General features: G+C 36.8%; 2 protein-coding genes, 1 long non-coding RNA gene and 1 pseudogene across 5 annotated transcripts; 3 read left to right on the top strand and 1 right to left on the bottom strand.

Moving 5' to 3' along the window:
* Nucleotides 1-426: 426 nt before the first annotated feature.
* On the top strand, nucleotides 427-8,114 carry LOC146522032 (uncharacterized; annotated as a pseudogene). The gene is made up of 13 exons (XR_014872112.1): nucleotides 427-535; nucleotides 610-693; nucleotides 2,625-2,727; nucleotides 2,814-2,935; nucleotides 3,086-3,156; nucleotides 3,333-3,458; nucleotides 4,615-4,710; nucleotides 4,872-5,003; nucleotides 5,096-5,230; nucleotides 5,340-5,377; nucleotides 6,299-6,339; nucleotides 6,437-6,525; nucleotides 7,026-8,114. The product of XR_014872112.1 is annotated as an uncharacterized LOC146522032 (transcript).
* A 2,660-nt stretch (nucleotides 8,115-10,774) lies between these two features.
* On the bottom strand, nucleotides 10,775-14,673 carry LOC146522031 (uncharacterized). The gene is made up of 3 exons (XR_014872242.1): nucleotides 14,577-14,673; nucleotides 14,023-14,167; nucleotides 10,775-12,907 (listed from the first exon to the last, which is right to left on the bottom strand). It is a non-coding gene; the product is annotated as an uncharacterized LOC146522031 (long non-coding RNA).
* On the top strand, nucleotides 13,364-14,867 carry LOC146522030 (uncharacterized). Its single transcript, XM_085150233.1, has 2 exons — nucleotides 13,364-14,207; nucleotides 14,589-14,867. The coding sequence occupies exons 1-2, from the start codon at nucleotides 14,063-14,065 to the stop codon at nucleotides 14,717-14,719; spliced, it is 276 nt and encodes a 91-aa protein (XP_085006359.1). The 5' UTR covers nucleotides 13,364-14,062; the 3' UTR covers nucleotides 14,720-14,867.
* A 382-nt stretch (nucleotides 14,868-15,249) lies between these two features.
* On the top strand, nucleotides 15,250-23,064 carry LOC146522029 (uncharacterized). 2 transcript variants are annotated; one of them, XM_085149621.1, is made up of 11 exons: nucleotides 15,250-15,731; nucleotides 16,547-16,649; nucleotides 16,741-16,862; nucleotides 17,021-17,091; nucleotides 17,268-17,393; nucleotides 18,132-18,227; nucleotides 18,388-18,519; nucleotides 18,611-18,745; nucleotides 18,861-18,898; nucleotides 19,324-19,364; nucleotides 19,449-23,064. In XM_085149621.1, the coding sequence occupies exons 1-11, from the start codon at nucleotides 15,713-15,715 to the stop codon at nucleotides 20,957-20,959; spliced, it is 2,394 nt and encodes a 797-aa protein (XP_085005747.1). In that variant the 5' UTR covers nucleotides 15,250-15,712; the 3' UTR covers nucleotides 20,960-23,064. The 2 variants fall into 2 exon arrangements, with proteins under 2 accessions (XP_085005747.1, XP_085005737.1); XM_085149611.1 differs by lacking the exon at nucleotides 15,250-15,731 and having other exon boundaries at nucleotides 15,748-16,649.
* Nucleotides 23,065-26,066: the final 3,002 nt, after the last annotated feature.

The following is a 26,066-nucleotide window of genomic DNA, read 5'->3' as shown; positions in this document are numbered from 1 at the left end:
TTTGGGAAATAATGTACTTCTAAAACTACGTCTATTGCACCATGTTCGTTCACTCATGAGGTGCTGTAACATTAATCGAATGGCTGAACTGAAGCATGCAGTCAAATTATAAGCTGTGTATTGTGCAAAAATGAAATTCGTAGGATATTTTTCGCACTGCTTCGTTCAATTACTTCATATGCTGTCTTCATGATCTTATGTGAATTTCCAATACATCCCAACTGAAAAATATATTCCCAAACCTAATTTGCCGAAGGAGTGCATGTTAATAGACCCTGGGTTAATCCACATGTGTTTGTGAGTAAGGACATATTAGGTGTTCTGCATTCACATTTTTAATAAGTTTCTGGAAAAAAAAAATAGTAATTTGATAATTTCGAGATTTCCAACACAGCATGTATGCAACATTGCAGACCCGAAGAGAAAGAGAAAGTAAACCGGGGCTTTTAAATTCACTGGATCTGTAGATCGCAGATTGTGTCGGGAATAAGTCGTTTCGGAAGGATCCGGAGGAATACCTTGAATTAAACGGAAGGTAGGATTCTATGTGTTGTTGTTTAGTGGTTGCTTAGCGTAACCGGTAAAATATGCGGCTTATTTCTTTTTAAGGAGCAGTTTATTCAGCGGTGCAGAAGTGAAGTGGTTGCAGGACGGCACGGAAAATGAACGGACAGTGCACCAATACATCTCTGGGTAAGATTTCAGAAAATATTTAAAGCTCTTTTGTTTGTTTGTTTTTTGTTTTCATCCTCAGGCGTATTGTTGGAGATGAATATTTATCCAGCGTACAGGAATTTCGATGTTTCCTTTTTGCCTTTTTTCATTTAGCTTTCACTAACATCCTTATCATCATAAATGTTTAATAGATAGAACATTGCTGAATCACAAATCTCTCTCGGGATCTGAGGTTATGTTCAGATTCTTTTTCTAGCCAATTTCCTGCACTGGGTTGATTATTTAGTTTGGACAGAGAGTAGCTGTTTTTGATAGGGGCGATATGGGCGGATGCCCAGGGCGGCATCTTGGTGGGGGGCGGCTTCACAAGCATTGGCAAAAAAAAAAACGTTGCTCGCACCCATGCTGCCCCGACATCATGCCAGCGCATTTTGGGGATGGCATAGGCACCGATCGGTTTTCTATCGCCCATTTGCTGGCAGTAAGGGCGCCCTCGTTTGCGCCTGCTGCTCGCGGCACAGGGAGGAGAGGGTGGGCTGCGGGGGGATTCTTTGGAGCAGCATCTAATAACATCTAATAAAATAAAATAAAAACAAACCAACAAACACGAAAACACCAGACATTATGATACAGACTTTTTTCGTTTTTTCGAAATTCTATACGCGAAAAGTGAGCGCGAGAGCCCTCGGTGCGCCCGCTCGCTGCTAAAGTCAAAGTAAACTTTATTGTCATCTCCACTACATACAGTCCAGTATATAGAGAAACGAGACGACGAGGCCCCAGTTACAGCAGTGCAAGTAAACAAACAATATTTATAAGAAGAGTAAGAAAATAAATATACACTTTAGGACCAGGGGTAAAGGGATCAATAACAATTTAAAATTCATAATTCACAGTTTAGTCTGTTACTGTTACTATTTTTACCATTTCTTCTTGGAGCAACTGTAATCCACGTTATTTCCTTAGGGATTAATATTAAAGTATTCTGATTCTGATTGTTTCAGGATGACCTGCCATTATCCAATGACACATCTGCTTACCTGTATCTTTTGCTCGTTTCTCCTCCTCTTCTTTTCTGTTTTTTCTAAACTGAGCACGTGATGACTTTGAACATTTCTTGTTCGTCTTCCATTGGTTTTAATTTTGCACTTCAGTATGAACAAAAGTCCCCCAACTCAACGATCACCACAACATGATCTAATAGACCTACACCTTAGTTCACAGATTCGCTTTGTTGAGGGTGTATTTCTGGGATGTCGCACAACCCAGGATTGTGACTAGCCAGCATGTCAAGGAGTGGGTGGGAGGTATTATCCAACATTGTCCTTATCCTGGACAACATCCGGCTCTCAGACACCCTAAATGAGTCCAGCTCCATCCCCACAACATTACTGGTCTTGTGGATCCGTTTATTTTGTCTGTTAGTGTCTGTGACCCTCAACCTGCTGCCCCAGCATGCCAGAGGGAATGTTTGCCCATGGCACCAAACAGGCTAGGACCGCCCCTGTGGACAGACACTGGACTCTAAAGAGAGTTTTGCTTGTTCCAAACTGTTGTAGTTTACCAGTTACTGAGGCCACTATACTCCTGGCAATGCTCCAAGCTTAGATGCCCCCGATCTTTGGTTCAATATAATATAATTTGGAGGTTTACAGGTAGTCTTTGGACTTATTAGCTCTATTTTTCCCTGCACTGTAAATTTTGGGACATTATATACATTGTTATGTGCTTTTCCCAATCAGCCAACCAAATCAAATGACTGAATTTGACTGGAATTGGCAAATGAGATGTTTTAGAGTAATATTAACATTGAAAAAAAATACCCAGTTAAACTCCTAATGTAGAAATTATAAAATAACTGTTTTTGGTTTATTTCTCTTTGGGTATTTTATAATCCAGGCTCATGTTTTAAATATATATCTTCTTTATTTGCACTCTCTTCTCATCAGCTAACAGGTACCATGGGCTGATAAACCAAGGATCCACATGTTACTTGAACAGTGTGCTGCAGGTGCTCTTCATGACCAAAGACTTCAGAGAGGCTGTGAAAAAGTTTGTTGCTTTAAGTGTGATTCTGTATTTATCATATATGAAGTTTACGGTGCATTTTTAATCACTCATGTTTACTTTCTGTGTAGGTACTCCGAACAAAATCCCCACTCTGAATTCCTTGATCATGATTTGAAAGCCTTATTTGATGACTTACAGAAATATACAGCATACACATACAAAATAACAAACAAGCTGGGCATCGACAACGGTACAGAACAACAAAACCTTTTTAACACTGTAAACTCCTGAGCACTGTATAACTTTAAAATAATTTAAAATAATTATTAAAATATTATAACAATGGAAAATTGTAGGGCAAAATTTCAAAATGACTTTTACAAAAATGCATTTGTCACAGTGTATGAACAGCGTGATGCTGCAGAGTACTTTGAGAGGATTTTAAGAAAGACCAGTCCTGATGCATCAAAGGTAAGGTCTTCATCGATGCTAAAGGATATCTATACACTGGATCAATATATCACTTTTTAATTGTGGAGTCTTTGCCTTAGAGTATAAAATGCTTTGAACAACTTTTGTTGCAAACAAATGCTTTCTAATTATAACTGAAAGAAAATGAACAGGTTTTTGTGCATCTGTATTTTCAGATCTTTCACGGTCAGTTAGTAAACAAGACCACCTGCTCTTAAGGTCATGTAGAGACTGATGGAGACACACCATTTCGGCATCTTCCTCTCTCACTGGTGGATTGTTGCAGTGAAAACTACAGTGTGGTAAGGATCTGACAAGTTGCAAACTTCTCAGCATGTTCTGTCTGCCAGGATAGGACAGCTGTGAGAAATTGTTTTGACCCTACATGCTTTTGTCAATTACAGATATATAATATTTTCCGATTTTCAGTAAATAATAACTGTTTTACTTTCATTTTATCCACTTTCTATAAAAAAGAAAACACTCATTTTTTTCACTGCATAAAATGTGTTACACTTTATCACTTTGTTACTATTTTAGTATACATCATTTACACATCATTATTGCATAAATCAAACGATTTCTTTGTGTGGAGGAGTACTGACATGATAATTCCTGTAGCTACCGTGCTATAAAAATGAAATAGTTGTTGAACCATGTTAAGTACTATGGCCTAAGTACAGATTTCATTATAAAACCTAAAACCTATAAAATAACTTTTGGGGTGTCTAAATGATTGATTTAGGACTGCTTTATTTAATTTAAAAATACACAATTTATCTAGTTTTGCCTTTGTACATCACCACAGTGGGTCAAACAATCCATGTGACTGAAGCTCACAATTTAGGTTTTAATTCAAGGGATTAAAATTCAAATCCATCAGTGTCATCAGTGTCAGGAAAATATTTGGCTTTGCTTAAGTGGATTCTGTGCAGCGCTTTGTCTCACCAGGAGTCTGAATGATTCCTAAATAAATAAAATGAAATGTAAATCAATGTGCCAAATAGTTTGATTTTTAAAATCTAGACAGTAATATTTAGGTGTCAAGTGTTACAGCTCACCCAAGATGATAACTAAACTGAACCAGATATCCCAGCTGTTGCCTCATTAAATTTTAGAGGGTCATGCAAGGGTTCGTCCTCAAATCTGCCTTTTTCCAACTAATTGTATAGCTTAAGTGTAACAGAGAAAATATTTTATATCAGGTATCTAGTTTGACTAAAAATTGTGTAAATCAATTTCTCCTTTGATGCATATGAACATGAGAAGATGTGTATATGTGTACTGGTTAGATTTTTTCTTTTCACTTTTCTCTTAAACATTGCATCTTAACCTTTTGAGTCTGACCTAATAAAGTTAATGGGTCATGTTAAAAACCTTCTTCAAGGAAAAATTCTTCACCTCACTTCACTGGTAGGCACATCTTTGTCAGAGCTGATTTTAAATAACATTTTTCAGGTGAAGGGCATTGAAGAGTTCTTTAAAACTTCAGATTTCTGTGGAGAAAATCAGCTGTACTGTGAGAAGTGTGATGACAAGGTTGATGCTACTATGGTGAGTTTAAAAAAAGTTTTTGATTGTTATATGATTCATTAAATACAATTACTCAAACATATTAACTTGTATTGGGAACAGACAAGCTCCCTGAGGCAACTGTTGTTGTGATTTGGTGCTTTATGAATAAAATATAATTGAATTGAATGTTTTTCATTCAGACAGATGTAATAAAGCATCATCCAGATGTTTTGTGTCTGCTACTGAAGAGGTTTGAGTTCAACTATAATTACATGTCATACATCAAAATCAACTCTTATGTGGATGTTCCTGAAACCCTGCAGATACCAGAGGTACATGTATAGTATATTTTAATATTTAATCAATATCATTTTCATTGCCTTTGCTCATTCTGATGGCTGTCATTTTTTTCTTTGGGGATCAGAATCAGAAATATGAACTGTATGCAGTTGTGGATCATTTTGGGGATCTGAAAGGTGGACATTACATCGCAACAATCAAGATCCAGGAGGAACACGGAGACAGATGGCATCATTTTCAAGATACCAGGGTCACAGAGGTAAGACTAAAACATGCTCCTAAATCACTGTGTTGCACAATTACTTGTATGCCTTACAGTGGCAAGACAGATCCATCATATTATGCTTGATTATTTTTTACATCATCAGCTTGATTATCAGCCATTCCAGCGGAATAACACTGAGAGGTATGTTTTTGTGCTTGTTTCCCTGACTGTATATATTTTTCCATTTATTTTTCCATTGTAGTTCAAATATTACTTGAAAGTTGGTATGAATACATACATACATACAATATATGTACATATATTGTACATCACATACTATGGATCAAGGCATAGGTATTCACTTAAATACACCCTGTCACATATTAAACAATATTATACCATGCTATTGATGTAGAATATTTCTTTAATCCATGCTCCATTTAAAGAGTACTTGATCAGAACTAAATACAATGCAGGAAATAAGCACTGAAGGCATGTACAGCTATCTTTCTTTTGGTGCCTGAATTGTTTGTGAAAATTGTTTTATATTAAATAATTTTGTAAAGTGGCAAAACAAGAGCACTATGATAGACTCGCGACCTCCCCAGGATGTACCCTGCCTCTTGTCTGTGGTAGATTGGATAGGCTCGAGACCCCCGCAAGTCTGATAAGGATAAACAAAAGAGAATGGAGAATTAATGGCAAAACAAGCGTTTTGTAAAAAGTAAAAGGTGGTATCAAATTATATTTAAAATATACTGAAATACCCATTATGCAGAATGTCCATTTTCTGTGTAGGTTTATCAATAATAATATTGAATTACAAAATTTATTTTCAAATTTGTAAAAATTCTGCAAAATTGTAAGTAATTGAGATTCTTAAATGACTGGTAGAGAGTAAATGGTGCAAAATTAGCGTCCAAATAGTGGAGTAGATGTAGAAATTAGCTGGTTTGCAAAACCCCGACAATGATAATTGAAACTCAATGCACTTCACAGGGAAAATGAAGACACATAAAACAAAGTCCAAAAATTGGGTTTACAAAAATGCTGTTATGTATAACACACAAGCCATACATTTAGATTTATTTGAAAATGAATTAAATGCTTTTTTTCCATTAGATCCCAGACTGCATATCTTCTTTTTTACAGAAAAAGTAAAGGTAAGGACAAACTGTTTTTGTAAAAAAAAATACTTAACTGGTTTTCGTAGTGAGTACATGAAATGTTTACATACCTAATTTCTAATTCATCTCCCAGATGCTGCTGCTGAAGTGGTCAAGGAGATGCACAGCCTGGCCATATCAAATATGCAGGTCACACATGAGGGAGAAGCCCAAATTCCACAGGTAAGATTTATCACTGCAGGCAACTCTGAAAACCTTTTACATACTGTAAAGACGTAGCAGTTTGTGCATCTGTGTGATAGTTTGTAAATTGTAAAAGAATTTCTCACTCTTAGGACCTCAGTCAGTTTCAGCTTGGTATCATGATAGGATGCTACCTGTGCAAAAAGGCCATGAAATTTCTTTACTACTAAAGAGTCCACAGTCAATAGTCCACTTAGTTATAGTGAAAAGAACTTTTAATGCTTTAGCATTCCAAGACATTTTGGACAATTTAATGCGCCCAACTTTATAGAAACAGCTTCGGGGCAGTCATGTCTCTCTGTTTCCTGTTTTATTGTAAAGGTCTTGTGTTTCCTTGTTTGATGTATCTAGTTGTGCTTCCCCCGTGGCGTCATGTTAATTCATGTCAGCTGTGTCCCCTGTGTGTTCTCACTTCCCTTGTTATCTGTGTAATTAATTTGTGTTTTTTATGCCATTTGTATGTTTTGTCTTGTGTTCAGGACAATGGACTGAATTCCATTGCAAAAAGTCTGCCTTTACGGTCCAGCAAGCAACTTTTTCAATCAAGTTCAACTGGCAACTCAGGAAGTCCAGAAAGCCCCCGAAGTGTATCAATTCGTAGGATAAAGGTTGTTGAAGATCTTTTGGTTGTATTTAAGGACAAAAGCATAATGACTGTGACTTTAAAGATGGACTTTGTCAATGAAAGAGGTATCGATGATGCTGGTGTGTCAAGGGAGGTTTACACTGCATTTTGGGAGCAATTTTTGGAACAGTGTGAAGGTGAAACAGAGCGAGTTCCAAGGTTGAGGCCTGACTTTTGCGAGGCTGAATGGCAAGCGGTTGGTCAAATTTGGGTGAAAGGATTGCTAGACCATGGTGTCTTTCCAGTGAGGCTGTCAAAGGCTTTCATTTTAGCCTGCATTCATGGAATTGACTCAGTCAGTATAGACATTCTGATGACATCATTTCTCAACTACATTGCTCCTGTTGAGAGATCAGCAGTTGAAAATGCTCTCCAGGGCACAATGGGTGAAAGTGATGACGAGGACCTGTTTGACCTTTTCACAAGGATGGGCTCCCACTCCCTACCCCCTAAGACCAACATACAACTTGCCATTGAAAGAATCGCTCATAAGGCCATTCTGCAAGAGCCAAAGTACATAGTTGATTGCTTCTCCACACCTATGGCAGGTCTACAGCAGAGACTGTCAGACAAGGAAAGTGTTTTGTCTCTGTATGAGACAAAAAAGGCCACAGGCAAAAGAGTATTGCAACTGTTTGAAACAACAAACATGGTGCTGTCTCAAAGAGAACATACCACCTTTACTTATCTTCAGCATTATGTTAAAACTGCTGATGAAACTAAAGCTGAAAAAATCCTGCGTTTCTGCACTGGGTCTTCTGTCATTTGTGTTGACAAAGTTCTTGTGTCATTTAATGCTGAAACTGGGCTCAGAAGAAGGCCTGTTGGTCATACTTGTGACGCTGCCCTTCATATACCGTGCACTTACAGTTCTTATCCTGAATTCCGCACAGAGTTTGACAACATTCTTTCCAGCAATTACTTTGAAATGTACGTAATTTAAACTCAATAGAAGTGCTTTAAAGAAAAATACATAAACCTGTAATTGTTCCATTGTTATCAAGAGAAAAGTATGCTTCTACAGTGAGTATTTCTAAAACTGGCCAACTTGCACAAAAGCAATCTAGACCAATGAACAGTACAACAGGCAAAAAGAAAAGGGTGTACATATGGTTTGGGGGTAAAAGGTCTATTAAATTATTAAAATAACTGAAGGTTAATATAGATGAGAACCTGTTTACAAAATCTACAAGCTAATGTAGCCTGTGTGAAATGTTGCCTGCAAAGACTGTCATGTAATGATAAACCCAAGTTTGCTTGATTAGCTATATGTTTTAATATACTACACTTGATCTTGCCTCACAGCAAGGTCCTGAAGAGAATGGATGAATAGATATGTTTTATGTCCCAAAATATAACTAGTTGTTTTGTAAAAAATCATATTACTATCACAAGTTTTCTTCTTGAAAAACGGTTTGTGCATATTGCCAGAAAATAACATATAGATTATCTATAAGCCTTTGTATTGCCTTGATTAGTTAAAAAATACCAAGGAATTATTAACCACTAAAGATTCTCTCTGTCAATGACAATAATTGCAATTGTGCTTTTCTTTCATTTGTATTTCTTTGTTGTTAAAGTTTTTCTGTTACATTGGGAAAAACCTTACTTTTTTGTGGGGTTCCCCAGGGGTCCATTCTTTGCCCACTCCTTTTTTTAATTTAATGCTCTCTATGGGTTCAATTAAAAAAACAAAACAAAAAAAACATGGCATCTCATTCCATTGTTACGCAGACAACTCACAGATTTACAGTGTCAGGTAAATCTGTGAGTCCTCTGAAGGTTTTGTTAGATTGTTTGTTTTTTAGATTGTTTAACCTAAATGAACAGAAAACAGAGGTCATTGTGTTTGGTCCCTGTAACCTCTATGAATTTGGCCCCCTAGAAATAAATTAAAAAAAACCTTTGCGAGGAACCTCTGAGTGATTTCTGATAGTGATCTAATTTTTGCTAAGCAGATTAATGCTGTAATCAAGACCAGTTTCTTTCATCTTCGGCTACTTGCAAAAGTGAGACCCTACCTTTGTTTCAAAGACTCTCAGAGAACAATCTATGTCTTCATTTCATCTCGCCTAGACTTTTGTAATGGTCTTTACACTGGTGTCAGTCTGTCATTAGTTAGTCGACTGCAGCTGGTCCAAAATGGTGCAGCACAGACCACATATGCCCCTATACTAGCATCCTTACACTGGATGCCAGTTAGCTTTCAAATTTATTTTAAAATTGTATTTGTTTTTAAGGCTTTGCACGGGTTAGCACCCTCATACCTCTCTGGTCTTTTAAACTGGTGCACACCTGCAAGATCACTGAGGTCTGTGGATCAAATGCTTCTGTCCCGAGGTCCAGATTAAGGTACAGAGGAGACCAGCCCTTTGCCGTGACTGCTCCTGAATTGCAGAAGAAACTGCCCCTTTCCACCAGGACCTCCCCAACATTAGACACTTTCAAAACCTGTCTGAAAACCCACTTTTATTCCTTGGCTTCGAAATCAGAATGAGTTTTATACTACTTTTATTTGTCTTATTCATCTCATTTTATACTACTTTCTCTTCATTTTTATAATGTCTTCCTATGTTTTTATGTCTATTAATTACCTTAAATGTACAGCACCTTGGTCAACAGCTGTTTTTTTAAATGTGCTATATAAATAAATTTTACTTTGACTTTGTCTGTAGTATGTAGTTTAAGAAATAAAAGTTTGACTATATTTCAGCCTTTTTCTCCTGTACTTCATAAATGTACCATTGCATTCTCACAAAAGGGGTGAGTTATGTCAATGAAGCATTTCAATTAACTTACATAACTTAAGTGCCATTTGTGTGGCATACCAAGTGTGATATTTTATGTAATATCATCAAATTTTAAGAACATTTTCTGCTTGACCATCTCTGATTTTCATAAATATTTTAGAGAATAAAAATTGGACATTTATAATGAGTTCTGTGAAATTTTAGCTTCACATATCAAGTACTTTTCAAGATGTATTTTTTTGAAAGATGGTCTGTTGAGCGACATTCAGGCCTTATTTTCTACACGTTGAAATCTGCTGTGATGTTTACATATGAATATCTACAAAAACAATTAAAGCAATAAACCTGGAAATCTAAGAAGCTTGGAAAGAAGACCTGGATGACTAAGACCATCCACAGAGAGAAAACCCTGGAATTTTCACTGGCATTTCTTACCATCACATTGAATCGGGATCTGTAATAACAGATGCATAAAAAAATAACTGAGTATTGGGTTGTTAAAATGTGGAAAAAAAAATATTCATCCTGTAATGTGTAATATGTGAGCACACATACTAATAAAAGACTTCACATTCTAAAAGTAAACCAGTCACAATTTTTTAATGGTATATAGTTCTGTTTTACAATAATGCAAAATTAAGCATTTTCTATTACAGGTTAATAATAAAGGGGTAATAATAGGGTTACAAGAGGGAAACAAGAACGTGATAATTTCCAAGTTAATTCTATACAATTATCAAAGTAATAATCACGTAATAGCCAAGTAATATCATGGTAGCAACCGTGGTTACAGCTGAGTAATGTTAAGCTGAAATCTATGTAACTGGATAATAAGGGCCCCAAAACTGCAGGTAATAATGTGGAAATGCAGCTATGTCTGTGAAGGTTCTCAGTCATCCAGGTCATCGTAGTCAAAGGAGCTTGCAAAGAAAAGCGTCTGGACTTCTTTAAGTTACTTGAAATGCAGCTATCTTAATAGTAGGGTTACAAGGAAGAAACAAGAACGTAATAATGTGGTAATTTCTAAGTTATTACCACCCGATTACTTGTGGTAGTTTTTGTGTAATAAGCAGGAAACATAGTTCCAAAATGTAAGACTGTCTGTTTCTATTTATTAACTATTAATAACTATCATGAACAACCTATTAAAGCGAAATTCAAATGTGTGTGATTTTTACCTGGAAACAACCTTGAAATAATAAAAAGAAACATCCTGCAAAGACCAGGCTGCCAGGTCAGGTAGACTGCTACCTCCTGGGAGTCTGCACTTTCCATTTTATCTGTGGATAAAGACAAAGAAGGAAGTGGGACGACAACTGCTAACTTTAGCCACCATTTGCCTCCCGTTTGGCTTGCCTAGTAGGTCGATGCTTGGATAACCCAATGGATTAAAACAATACATATGGAATCAAACCCACATTATAGCTACTGCTGTAGGACTGCAAGGTAAGCAAAAATATTTTTTTTATTCCTGAAGTTATATTTAGGACCATGTCTATTGTAGTTATTAACTTATGCCACATACTATCAACTTATACCACTAACAGACCAGCTAACAGTAGGTTAGTAGCTAATGTTAGCTTATCTGATAGTACAGAGTTGTCATAAAAGCTAAGGTTGCATAAAAGTAAGGTTATCATGAAATAAGCTGACGATTATTATTGTAAATATGAATAGAGAACCAGATGTGGTTAGTTATACTTTCAAATAAGATATATTACACACTACTGCTCAAAGGATTTTAGAACACCCCAATTTTTCCAGTCATTTATTGCAGTTCAAGTTGTTCAAGTCCAGTGAATAGCTTAAAATGGCACAAAGGTAAGTGGTGAACTGCCAGATGTAAAATAAGAGAGGGAGAGAGATATGGTTATGCAAAACTGAAAAGCAATGTATATTTTGTAATTCAGACTTATTAGTATACGAAAAAATCCCTTTTGAGGAAACAGAAAATAGGTTAGCAATTTAAAGTTGTTCTGCAGCAATAGAGGTTGATCAAACCCTGAAAGCTGCTTCTACTAATTTCTAGGTGTTCCAACTTTTCTCGATTACATATAACACCCTCTGTCTGCTTAAAAGCAGTGTTAAAACACACTGTGGTACCACACACATCAGTTGAAGAATATTGTACTACAGAAAGTAGAGTGTTGATACAAACGTGTATAGAAAAAGGCAATTGACAATGGAAGAGAGTCAGGCCATCATAACACTTAAAAATGTAGGTCTTTCCTACAGAGAAATTGCAAAGAAAGTCTGGTGTTAGTGAGTCCAGTTTCCTTCACCATCAAAAGGCACTCAGAAACTGGGGCAAACTCTGACAGGAAGAGGTCTGGCAGACCCTAAGTCACAATTGAATCAGAGGAAGTTTCTGAGAGTTAACAGCTTGCGTGAGGCGGCTCACAGGACAACAGCTTCAAGCACAGTGGTTGCAGTAAGCAAGTCTCAGTTTCAACTGTGAAGAGGAGAATTCAAGCTTATGTGTGTGTGTGTGTGTGTGTGTGTGTGTGTGTGTGTGTGTGTGTGTGTGTGTGTGTGTGAACATCTCCCTCTTTTTTTTTGTTGATTACATGGTATGCAGTAAGAGCTTTTTCTTTACTTAATAATTCACTCCTCAATTTTTTTTAAAAAGGTATGCCAGCTAATATTTGAGCCTACAAATATACCCTTGTTTTAAAAGCCTTACGATCATCTGTTAATTATACATTTAAAGAATTAATTGAAACTGAACTGAACTGAAAATATTTGCACCATTTGTTTAAAGTGCGGCATTTTGTTTTGTAGTGTAGTTTTCTTTAAAACCAAATTAATTATTTTTTTTTTTTTTTTTTGTAGAAATCTAAAAGTAAAACTATATGAAAACAATGACTTTATTCCGAACCTGGAAAGTACCTGATCCAACAGGCTGCGACACCACCCATTAAGCGACTCCGGAGTGACGGCATGGCCGCAGGACATCTCTGCTGATCCTGGTCTCCTTCCACTGGAGCTGAGATGAACAACAATAAGCGCAGACAGTGAACTCAACAGTGTGGAAAAGCCTGCCCGGTATTAAAGAGAACCTACTTTGCGCAAAGACTTCGACCCCGGAAATTTAGCACAAAAGTAAAATTTGTGTATGAAATACTACTTCATTTGGTTTAATTGGGATAACCAGTGCATTTGTTATAATAATTCCAAATCAAATTATGCACAGTTATTAAAAAGAGCAGAATTAAGGGGCTTCAGTGATGATTACTAAACAGTTTTCTTATATATGTAGCGGATCCAGATCATCGGGCCTGTTGACGAATTTCTGGGTCGTGTCTCTGGGGTCGTATCTTTTCTCTTCGGTCATTTTAGCTCAGAAACTTTCCGTCCTCTCCGTGGATAAACAATCTGTGTCTGCAGTAAGTGAAGTGAACACCGAGTGTTATCACCACTGACAGCACCATAATTTTAAACTTTCACTTCCTCCTGCAGTTACCAGAAGTCACGTGAAACAGCGCTCTGTAACAGGTCTGTGTTCTTGTATCTTTATTTCACTTTATTTACTCTTTTGCGCTGATGATGAGGACAGCAGTTAATTAAAGCTTTTTTAATGTTTTAAAGAATTATTTAATGCTAATAAATAATAGTGATAAAAATAAACAAATACGTTATTGTACAGTGGCGTTTATAGAGAGTTTTTTGCAGCACTGACTTTTAATAAAATGCGCAGTAGAAGGGAACAGCTGGTAAACAAACACGCCCATTCATAATGAACTGGTATATCAGGTGATTTCCAGCTATGATTGAGTGTCCAATAAGGGAATGCATTTACACACTGAACAATTGAGTGTGTAAATGGCGAGTGATGCACAGCACAGGCACTATAATGTAGACAATGGTAAACTGCTTCTCATAAACACCGTTAGAAGATTGTTAACATGTATTTGTTTTTCATTGGTTTGTTTTTACAAAAAAAAACAGAATTTGCATTTTGTAGAGGAAATCTAATATATCAAACCCATTTTTATAGAGCTGTGTAAAACTAAAAAAGAAAAAGAAGACTGAGTGGTAAAAACAATCATTTAGATGAAAGTGAAAGTATACTCAGCTCTGTGACGTCAGACCCAGAAGTACCTTATTAGTGTCCGCAGCAGAAGCGGAGGGAGCGCACAGAATGGGGAAGCTGTACCAGGTCGTCGTTTCTGGAGTAAGGGGTGGGAAGGTGACCGTCGACCTGAGCAACACCGAGGAGCAGTTCAAGAGCATGACAGTGGAGCAGCTGAGGGAAAAAATAAGACAGAAGTTTCCAGAAACTGCAGGTAAATACACAGAGAAGTGAAACACTCTTAATTTACGTTGTATTAGCCTACATTATATATTGTCCACACGACGAACGAGCTTAGGGTAATTTTCTTGTTTTCATGTTGTTCAGGTTGTTCCAAAATTTCCTTTGAAAATATATTTAATTTGTTGTGGCGGATCAAGACTTAGATTTCTTGCTCGCGGAAGAGTATAATATATTTAAAGTAAGCACTGGCTAACGGATGATCCAAAGAAAAGTAAGCTACATTATGAAGCTTTGTTTATTTATTTTGTATTTTGCTATAGATTTATTTAATTATTTAGTTTAGTAAAGTGAACCGTAGAAACTCTCTTATTCTCTCTCTCTCTCTTTCTCTCTTACTCACTCTCTGTGTTAGATGGGAATCTGCGGCTGATATTCACAGACAAGAATCTGGATGAAGATAAGAAGCCGCTGTCTGAATATGGAATCCAGCATATGTCTGTTATCCAAGTAGTGCTGAGACTTCCCGGAGGACTGAGAGCCTGAGCGAGACAGGCTCCACCTACAGCTGCCAATGCCGTTGACGCTACGTGAAAGCTCTCACAACTGTTTACATATATTTTAGCCTTGTTTTAAATCACTTCTGATACACTCATTTTTCACTGATGAATAAAATAAAACTGTATTATTTCAACTGTGTCATCTTTGATTAAGCGTGCATATTTAGAGGTCCTTAGAAAACAGAAGCCGTAATAATACGTTAATAAATGCAGGGCACGTTTTCTCTCGTTTTCTCTAGTGTATATCCAGCAGGAGGTTCTCTGAATCATGAGCAAGAAGCATAGTGAGTGATTTGTCTCTGAAAATCTGTGATTAAAAATTATTTCATAGATTAAAACAGTTGTTGAATTTCAAAGTGACGCAGATGACGTCAATGAATACATTTCACAATACATCTTTTCTTGTGGAGGTACATTAAATAAAATATTATAAGCTTTGTAAAAATGAAATCCAGATCTCCTTTTCGCCCTGTCAATTACTTCATATGCTTCGTTCATCGTCTTACGTAAAATTGATCTTACACCAATTTCAAGTCCTGAACTAAAAATAGATTCCGAAACTGAAGTCCATGTTAATAGCTCCTGTGTGTTGTGTTTGTGAGTCAGAACATATTAGGTGTTCTTCATTCACATTTTTAATAATCTGGTTCTGAAAAGGAAACAACTGTAAATCATTGTCAGTCATCTAGCTGTCTTTTGATAATTTCGAGATTTCCAACACAGCATGAATGCAACATTGCAGCAACTCGACGAGAAGAGAAAGAGAAAGTATTCCGGTGCTTTTAAATTCACTGGATCTGTAGGTCGCAGTTTGTTTGTTTGCCTCGAGAATAAAGTAGTTCCCGAAGGATCCAGAGGAATGCCTTGAAATAAACCGAAGGAAAGATTGTATGTGCTGTTGTTTAGTTCCCGTTAATTGCCGTTTATTCCTTTTAAGGAGCAGTTTCTTCAGCAGAACAGCAAGTGGAGTGAAGTGAAAATGAACGGAAAGGACACAGGTATTGTTTACAACAAATATTTCAAAGATTTTAGTAAATATTTAGAGCATTTTTTGATTGTTTTTTGTTTTCCTCCTCAAGCGTATTGTGTAAGTTGTATATTTATCCAGCGTCCAGGAATTTCGATTTCCTTTTTGTCTTTTTTAGTAGCCTACTCGTGTACTTGGAGCTGGCTTTTTTCCATTTAGCCTTCATCAACACCCTTATCATCATAAATGTTTAATAGATAGAACACTGCTGAATTATAGATCTCTCTCAGGATTTCTGAAGTTATGTTCAGATTCTTTTTTCTAACCAATTTATTGCACTAGGTTGATTACTTAGTTTGGACAGACACTGGACTCTAAAGAGAGTTTTGCTTGTTCTAGTTGACCAGTTACTGAGGCCACTATACTCCTGGCAATGCTCCAGCCTTACATGGCCCTGATCTATGAGTCAACGTAATTTATTTTGGAGGTTTACAGGCAGTTCTTTATTGGCTCTCTTTTTTCCACGCACTGTAAATTTTGGAACACAATATAAATTGGCACGTGCTTTCCCAATCAGCCGATCACATCAAACAACTAGATTTGACTAGCAGTGGCAAATTAGATATTTTAGCGTAATATCGACAAAAGAAAAACGAAATAAAAAATACCCAGTTAAACTCCTATATGTAGAAATTAAAATCTAATCATTATAGAATAAATTATCAATAAATAAATAAAATATAAATGGGTTTGACTGTTTTGGTTTATTTCTCTTTGGGTATTTTATGATCCAGGCTCATGTTTTAAATATATATCTTCTTTGTATGCATTCTCTCTTCCCATCAGCTAACAGGTACCATGGGCTGATAAAAGAAGGATCCACATGTTACTTGAATAGTGTGCTGCAGGTGCTGTTCATGACCGAAGACTTCAGAGAGGCTGTGAAAAAGTTTGTTGTCCAGCTTTAAGTGTGATTCTGTATTTATCATATATGAAGTTTACGGTGCATTTTTAATCACTCATGTTTACTTCCTGTGTAGGTACTCTGGAGATAATCCCGACTCTGAATTCCTTGATCATGATTTGAAAGCCTTATTTGATGACTTGCAGAACCATACAGCATACACATACAAAATAACAAACAAGCTGGGCATCGACAACGGTACAGAACAACAAAACCTTTTTAACACTGTAAACTCCTGAGCACTGTATAACTTTAAAGATATTACTATCATTGATCTAATTATTTCATCATTATAACAATGGAAAATTGTAGGGCAAAATTACAAAATGACTTTTACAAAAATGCATTTGTCACAGTGTATGAACAGCGTGATGCTGCAGAGTACTTTGAGAGGATTTTAAGAAAGACCAGTCCTGATGCATCAAAGGTAAGGTCTTCATCGATGCTAAAGGATATCTTTACACTGGATCAAAATATTCCTTTTTAATTGTGGAGTCTTTGCCTTAGAGTATAAAATGCTTTGGACTGCTTTTGTTGTGAACAAATGCTTTCTAATTATAACTGAAAGAAAATGAACAGGTTTTTGTGCATCTGTATTTTCAGATCTTCCACGGTCAGTTAGTAAACAAGACCACCTGCTCTAAAGGTCATATACAGACTGACAGAGATGCACCATTTTGGCATCTTCCTCTTTCACTGGTGGATTGTTGCAGTAAAGACTACAGTGTGGTAAGGATCTGACAAGTTGCAAACTTCTCAGCATGTTTCTGTCTGCTAGGACATGACAGCTGTGAAGAAACATTTTGAACTTACATGCTTTTGCCAGTAAAATATATATAATATTTTTTATATTTCCCCCAGTAAATGACTGTTTTATTAAATCCACAGCATAAAGTTTAACATTTAGCTTTGCTTAAGTGGATTCTGTGCAGCGCTTTGTCCTACCAGAAGTCTGAAGCTGTACTTCCAACTTAGTCTCCTACTGTTGTTTGATGTTAATGAGTGGAAAGGAATCACAATGAAGGATATAGGTATATAATCATGTATGTCCACTCTTTTGAGTTTTCTGGTTTGTCTAAAGTATCTGATTATTTAGCAGGAAAATGTACAGCAATGATCTCTGAAAAAAACCTGTAAAAGCTGTAATTCTGATACAGGTCATACAAATTTAAAAAAAAAGAAAATAATTAAACCTAAAAGTCTGCACTTTAGTCACATATTGACTGATTTACACTCCACTGTGGTGGTGTACAGAGCTGAAACTACAAAAAAAACCCTCCAGTGGTAATTTTACTTTATGGCTTTTCTTTTCACTTTTCTCTTAAACAATACATCTTAACCTTTGAGTCTGAATTAATAAAGTTAGTAGGCCATGTTGAAAATCTTCCTCCTTGACGAAAGATTCTTAGCTTCACTTCACTGGTCAGCACATCTTTGTCAGAGCTGATTTTAAATAATATTTTTCAGGTGAAGGGCATTGAAGAGTTTTTTAAACCTTCAGATTTCTGTGGAGAAAATCAGATGTACTGTGAGCAGTGTGATGACAAAGTTGATGCTACTATGGTGAGTTAAAAAATGTTTATGATTCTTTTATTATTCTTTAAATAAAATTATGAAAACATATTGACTTGTAATGGAAGCAGACAAGCTCCTTGAGGTGACTGTTGTTGTGATTTGGTGCTGTATCAGTAAAACTGTCCTAAATTAAATGTTTTTCATTCAGAGAGATGTAATTAAGGATCATCCAGATGTTTTGTGTCTGCTGCTGAAGAGGTTTGAGTTCAACTATAATTACATGTCATACTTCAAAATCACCTGTTCTGTGGAGGTTCCCTACACCCTGCAGATACTAGAGGTAAATGTACAGAATATTTTAGCATTTAATTATAATCCATTTTATTTTCTTCAGTCATTCTGATGTTTGCCATTTTTCCTTTGGTAATCAGAGTCCGAAATATGAACTATATGCGTTTCTGGATCATTTTGGGGATCTGAGAGGTGGACATTACTCCGCCACAATCAAGATCCAGGAGGAACATGGAGACAGATGGTATCAGTTTGATGATACCAGAGTCACAGAGGTAAGATACATCACTTGTACATTTTTGATACCAAAATACGTTCCTACATTACTCATGTGTTACAGTGGCCCAGCTGATCATTCATGTCATACTTTATTATTTTTTACATCATCAGCTTGATTTTCAGCCATTCCAGCTGGATAACACTGAGAAGTAAGTTTTCCTGCTTGTTATTTCAACTGTACATTATTTTCCAATTATTTCTTAACTTTTCACACGAGTATGCACTAAACATGCGTTAAATACACTTTTCTCAATTATAGTGTGCTACATGTTGAAGTATCATATCACACTGTGCTATAATCACAACTGCAGATTTTTTCTGTGATTGATTCAACTCTGTCCCCAAAACTCTCCTGTGCAAAAGCAAAATAATAAAATCAATGAAAACAATTAAAACATTTATGTGTATCTTTCAATATTTACACTGTTAGTAAAATGTAAACATACACAGACAGATATTAATATGTCAGAAAAAACTGCTGCAAAAAATAAATATGTTATAAAATATTATCCAAACACATCACTGCGAAACTGTGAAAGTAACATATTTGTTACATGTCATATTTGTCAATTAGGTCCCAGACTACATATCTTCTGTTTTATAGCAAAAAGAAAGGTAAGAGAAAATATTTTTGTTGTCGTTTCCTCAGCTGTTTGGTGCCTAAATGATTTTGTTTCTACTTTGTGCTTCATGCTGCAGATACTGGTACTCCAGAGTCCACAGATGTGTCCACCAGTGGACCACCCACCATCAGTAATGAATATGATCAGAGTCAAGATGGGAAAAATAAGAGAAAGAGAGAAGATGGGGGGGAGACAAACACCGCGGATAATCCAAAGACTGCTCGCTTAAGAGAAGCAGGGGGATCACCTGACACCCCCTGTAACGTAGATCCTCTGGACAAAGAACCAAATGAGGACAAAGGAACCACTGGAAGTGATGACCTGGATCAAAAACATATAGAAGCAGACGATTTTAAAAAGAACAGACCAGATAATAATCCTGATTTTAAACTCGATATCAGTGATCGATCAGCAGTCTGTGATGATCTAAGCAGACAGTATGAGATGAGTAAATTAATGGATAATAAAGCAGATAACGATGAAAAGGCTAAAGATAAACAGTCAGAGAAAAAAAGCCATGCAGAGCATCCAGCTGACACTGTTGGAGAGAACATATGTGAACATCAGGAGAATAAACAAATCTGTAGTCCTTCTCACGCTGAGGAGAAAACAAATACAGATTTTCAACATGACACAAAAGGAAAGATTAGTGCTGATAAACCAACAGCAGAGATGTGCTGTGACACATTTCAGGATAAAGAAAAAGCTGATGATAGAAAAGGAAACATACTACAAGATGATCAGAGTCTTAAACAGAGAAGCAGACACAGTGATACACTGAACATGCAGGAGATTAGTGTTACACATTCAAGTGATAATGATGTTTGTGTAGAGAAAGAAATCAGAAATGTGAAGGAGGACAGGAGAGAAAGAAAAGGAGACAAAAAAGGTGACCACAGTAAGTTTGAACAAAACACAGCAGGGGAGGTAAGTGGTGCTGCTACAACACAGAAAGATGTTGATGTGGAGGAAAAGAAAGAATATGAAGGAAATACTAAACAAATTCAGATCAGAGAGAACCCCCATCTGAGACCAGCAGGAGCAGAAATAATAGAAGCACCCAAAGAAAACCAGGATGATGCTACTAATGATAAAACTAAAGCAGAGAGTTTTCAACTAAAAGCCAGACCAAAAATTCAGGGAGTCACAGAAGGAGGACATGGTTCACAGAAGTCAGGAAAAGTTATAACAAATACTAATAAACAAATAACTTGTGAAGAAAATAGGCAGAATTCTCACGGTGAATGTTTTGGGACAAAGATGAAGAACACGGGAATAGAAAGTGTAGGGAAACCCTCACAGGACAGCTCTGCCAGACATGTCAAATATAACAAAGGACACACTGAAAATAAATCTCAGACAAAAAGTGCAGCCAAGCCCAGAGAAGAAGACAAACAACATGGCACAAACCATACAAAATACACCGAAATTCCACAAGTGGATCTAGAAATAGAAGCTGCTAAATCAAGTGCAGACAATGAGCCAGTTGGGTGGTGTTCATGGTTTGTCACTGCGGTACAGCGTTGTTTTTCTTGCTCCTCTTCTGCAGGGAGAGACACACCTGAGCTGATTAGGTCTCCTATATAAAGGATGTGCCGGGACCTGAGGTGGGGTTTTGTGAGTGGCTGACAGCTGAAAAGCTAAGACTGAGAGTTGTAAGAAGCAACAACCAAATAAAAAATGTTGCAAAGTACAAAATGTGTCGTTGGGCCCGTCATTCTGCATTGATGAAGAAAAAAAAAAAAAAAAAACAAGACCGGTATTTGTTGTCAGATTAAGTTGAGAGAAAGCATAAGCATAGCATTTAATGATTATTTATTTGACAAGTCTCCACTTGTGGTAATTTTTGCTGTGTAATATTTCCCAGTATTGTTTTTAATATCAGTTTTTTCATGTGGCTGTGCATATTCTTTGGATTTTGGTATATCTACTATAAACTATAAACTGAGACAGTAGCTTTGAGGCAAAAATAATATTTCCACTAGTGGCATATTTTTACTTGATTGTTACTGAAGGGAACACAGGTAGAAATTTTACACTGAATCTAGTGGTTGTGAAATTAAAGTTATTGTTTGCAAAAAGCTAATTTCCCACTGAACAAATGATGGATTATTTAATACTTGGTTAATGGAAAACTAAAATTATTATTATCATTATATATGAACTGAAGTGGTTTGGCTCCTTGGGGTATGTTGTCTTTGGTACAGGCAACATGCAGGAGGTCTTCCACAGAATGGGGACCCTCTCCAGACCGAGACTGATGTTAAAGATGTATCTGATAACCTTACAGAGTTGATCTGTACAGTCGCTCGATAGTCTGTAGCTGATTCCATCTGGACCATTCTGGAAGATTCCAACCATTTTTTTTCTTTTATTATTTTTTATTATTATTATTGTATGACTTTTGCTGGTTTTTATTGTTCTTTTTTTTTCTTAGTCATCATTCATGTTTGAGCTTTATTCTATAGAATCTAGTTAATTTCATAGCTATCACATAACCTGGTCAGGAGCAGGTTGTGTTCAGAGTTTCAGTTTCAAATTGACTTGAAACACCACATTTTCACTGATTGTAAACCTGCTGAGTTAATAAAAATAATTTCACTTTTCAGTTTACTTTTACTAAAAGGTTTTTTTCTCTAACATGCAGACATTTTTGACCATTAAACCTTTTTAACTACAACTAAAAATAACATTTTCTCGAGCAGCCTGAAGTTTTAGCTACTTATTCTTGGGTTAGCTTAGTTTCATTTTGGGCTTCACTCAGTTTCTGTTGACAACAACATACTAGTATCTAGTATTCATCTGACCAGTGAGTGTTTATCAGCTGATCCCTGTAATATGCGTCTCATTTATAGTAAATATTCATATCCTGTGGTAGGCAACTTAAAGCTTTTATCCAGAGCTGTTCTACATATTAATTGTACACAGACTCTGAATATATTAAAAGGTAATGCAAACCTGTCGTAATGCGCCATGTGACTTGTTGTAAGTACCCTGGAGAAACTGAAAGTTCAATGGGTTGCTTAATCTTGGTGCATTAAATGAGTAGATAAAGTTATACCCTCGGTTCTAATTTCACTTAGTGTACCAGTTAAGCCAACTAAAGCAGTTATGTGCACTTGTTATGCTGGTGTTAGGTATATCAGAAAAACATCGGTGAGAAGACACTCTAGTAGCAGAGATGTCATGTGGTCATGCACCTGGTGGTGCCACAGTCTGCTTGATCAAGTTTCTTTCTTTCTTCATTTGTTCCTTCCTTTTTCTCTGACTTTCCAAAATGTGGCTAATAGTTACATTTCTAGCATTAAATTACAGAGCATGATAACGCTGAACTTAAAAAAAGTACTCACCTGGCTTGATGGGACTTTGTAAGATGAAGCTCTTTGTTGCCAGGCCTGCTACTTTATTGTTTTGGTTTATTTTCACTACCCTCATATTTTTAAGAGTTGTTTGCTGTTTTTAAACCACTTGCTCCCTGCAAGACCAGTAGAAATTTAACTGCCCCACTTTAAGTGAAATGATGGAAAAGTGTGGTGCAGTGGTCCTCAGGCTGGCAGTACTGTCAGTTGAAGAGATGGCCTACTTTGAAGAGAAGATTGTAATTTTATTTTTAAGCAGATCAGACTGATTATACCCAATCAAGTTTCTAAAAAAGTGGGAACAAAATGTGCACAATTTATAGAATATTATACGAGAATTATTTGCAAAACTTTGCAAATAACACCACATTTAGGTGAAAAATCTGCTGAGTTGAGAAATCTGCATAGCAGACAACAACAAACTGTACGAATTCTGCTGCCAATGATTGACGTCATGGAATGGTGCTCCACGCTCAGACCACTCAAACCACGAAGTTCTCAACAACTGCAAGACTACTGATCTCCCTCAGGTTCAAGGAGCTGACGCCTGCCCCTCCATCCGTGACTGTCCCACCTGTGGTCAGTTTAGCCTCCAAAGTTTTCAAAGTATCATTTTCAAATTATGTGTGATGATAGAAAAGACCAATAACAGCTCGAGCTGAATTAATTCTGGTGAAAATCGGGTCAAAATCACAGCAAATGTGAAAACTTTGTATTAACTTCATGTTTTTATGGATTGTCTTCAAACTACCTACAAAGTACCCAGGTTGACTAATCATATGACCTCAACCTTCACTGCTAGTACCCAACATCAAAACTGAGACATAATAAAACATTAATATTTAATTATACCCCTTCCAGTTCGGGAGGAGTTGCTTTCTCTGAAAGCTGTTGTTTAAACTAGTTTCTACACCGTTCATTAAACTTTAATATTTCTAGTAATTACCACACGGTGACTTTGTTTCTTCTTTCCTTCAGGCAGGTGGACGTCTGGTTAACCAGTGTGTCATTCTGGTCAATTAAGTTGCAGATTGTAAAACACTTCAAGATGAGCTATATTTATATAAAGTACAATAGTAAAATGCTGTTTAATTATGTATTTTGCTTTTATATATGTTCCTTTAGTTTGTTTAAGGCACATTTCTAATACAGAACTTTACTAATCTTTGTGCTGGACCGGAACTGGTAAGTGTTACATAAAGCAGTTTCACCCCAGTTCTTTTTTATTCCTCAGGCCTCCCGAGACTACACCGGACTCAGTAGTCATTTCACAAAACCTTTATTCATCTTCAGTTACGCATGCACCTTCCAGAAGGGAAGACGTGCAAGGCCGGTGTCCCTCTGCAGATCTTCACTTCTTTGTCTGTTTCAACCAGTTTTATAGAAGCCACCCCATCATAAAACCCACATGGTGTGTTGTAAACTCTGTGTTTGTGTATGTATGCGCAAGAACGTGAGTGCCTGTGTGTGCGCGTACCTGTGTGTGTATGTGTGTGCACGTTTAGGTACCCCTGCGTATGTGATTCCCTGTCAGTCATAAAAGTCCATCTCCCCTCCAGACCACAATCATCAGGATACAAACACTGAGAGCCCCACCCCAGGTATTCCCTGGGGAATTTCCACTCAGCTATAACTTCTCTTTTTCTTACTTTCCCAACTCAAGGTGGGGGAGGGTCTCCTATAAGTCTACTCATAATTTTATGACACGTTCAGGCCTATAGCTAAACCAAACTGAAGCACACACATTCACAAATCCTTTCCTATTCCTCTGATCTACAGCTGGACACTCTCAACTAAGCAAATTTAACACATTATATTTTAATTATGTTTTCTTTTACTCACATAAGGATAGAATAGAATAGAATAGAATAGAATAGAATAGAATAGAATAGAATAGAATAATCCTTTAATTGTCCCACAAAGGGAAATTTGGGTAAAAGCAGCTTCAGGCCTGTAAAGCAGTGACAACATGACAGGAAATGCGGGGAGAAATGATGACGCTGCTATATCCAAGACTGACTCTGTTTTTGTCAAGCAGTACTTCGCATGCCTATAAAACTTCCCAATTAAACATGAGTTGAACTTCAACTTCTTTATCAGCAGAGAGATGCCTCAAAACATATAATCTGTGATAAGCTTTCTCGTTTTGGCAATCTCTAAAGCAACATTCACCTCTCTCGAATGTGGGTCAAAGTTTGGTAAATCTTTGCTGATCTGTAATATGATGAAACGTACGTGTGAGTAGTACATTTGCAACATGGAAGCAAATTCAGATAATTTAAAATTACCTTAAAAAAAACCCCACTCTATTGCACCAATTTCCTATGCAGGTCTGGAGTATAAGTTTCTACCTTTCTGACAAAACTCAAACAGAAAGGTGAAGCTAAGCTAAACCCTGTTTGCTTAGTTCTTCATATCAGCTGGCCTGGCTGTCACGGCTGCCGAGGCGAGCCGTGTGGTGTTGGAGGAAAGGAGGACCCAAAATGCAGGCGATGACTGATGATTCGAGTGACATTTATTTACAAGGTTGTGTAATGGCAAACAGGCAGTGAGGAATGACAAGTAACTAAAGAAACCTAAACTGGGAAAACTAAATAACAAACCTGAGAACACACGAAACGAGGTGCGGGACAGAGAGACGCAGAGAGGAATGAAACACCATGGAACACAGAAGTGGGACCAGGGCAAGCACAGAACAGAAACCTAACAAATGGCAAATCATAACAGAATACATACTCAGAATAAACAAAAGCATAAAGAGGCACAAAACACTGAGTCGGCAGACTCAGGACTATGACACTGGCTCTGCCCAGTGAGTCATTAAATAATATACTGTGTCTTTGTGCTTCTGGGAAAGATTTCTTGACTGTATCAGTAACTTCCTGGAGTGTTTTACACTGCGTTTTTGGTTAAAGCTGAGCTTACCCTGGTGTATTTTCTTCCCCTTTCTTTTAGCCTATGTAAGCATTATTTCCAAACAAACTATTCAGGCTTAACATTTCTAAAAATGTGGTAACAACAAACAAACCTTTTATGCAGCATCTTTGATCATGTGACACACCTGAAGCTGTTCAGTGGCACTACAGTCTAAAAACATAACAAGGATATAAGGAACACAACTGCAACATCATAAATCTCACATAAGTGTGAGCCACATGTTTTAACAGTGGTTTTTTACACCACTGACCTGCAACAGGAAGCTTTTTTAGCTTCTTTGTGAACATTGCACCAAATTCTGGATTTAAGCTGATGTCCCTGTTCATGAATGTTGATGGTTTCACACCTTAACTTTGGTTTCACATGTATGGATTCGCCCTGGCCTTTTGATACACTGG

The sequence above is a fragment of the Neolamprologus multifasciatus genome, chromosome 3 (genome assembly GCF_963576455.1).
Source record: "Neolamprologus multifasciatus chromosome 3, fNeoMul1.2, whole genome shotgun sequence".
NCBI classification, from domain to species: Eukaryota; Metazoa; Chordata; class Actinopteri; order Cichliformes; family Cichlidae; genus Neolamprologus; species Neolamprologus multifasciatus.
This window is presented reverse-complemented; position numbering and strand designations above follow the sequence as displayed.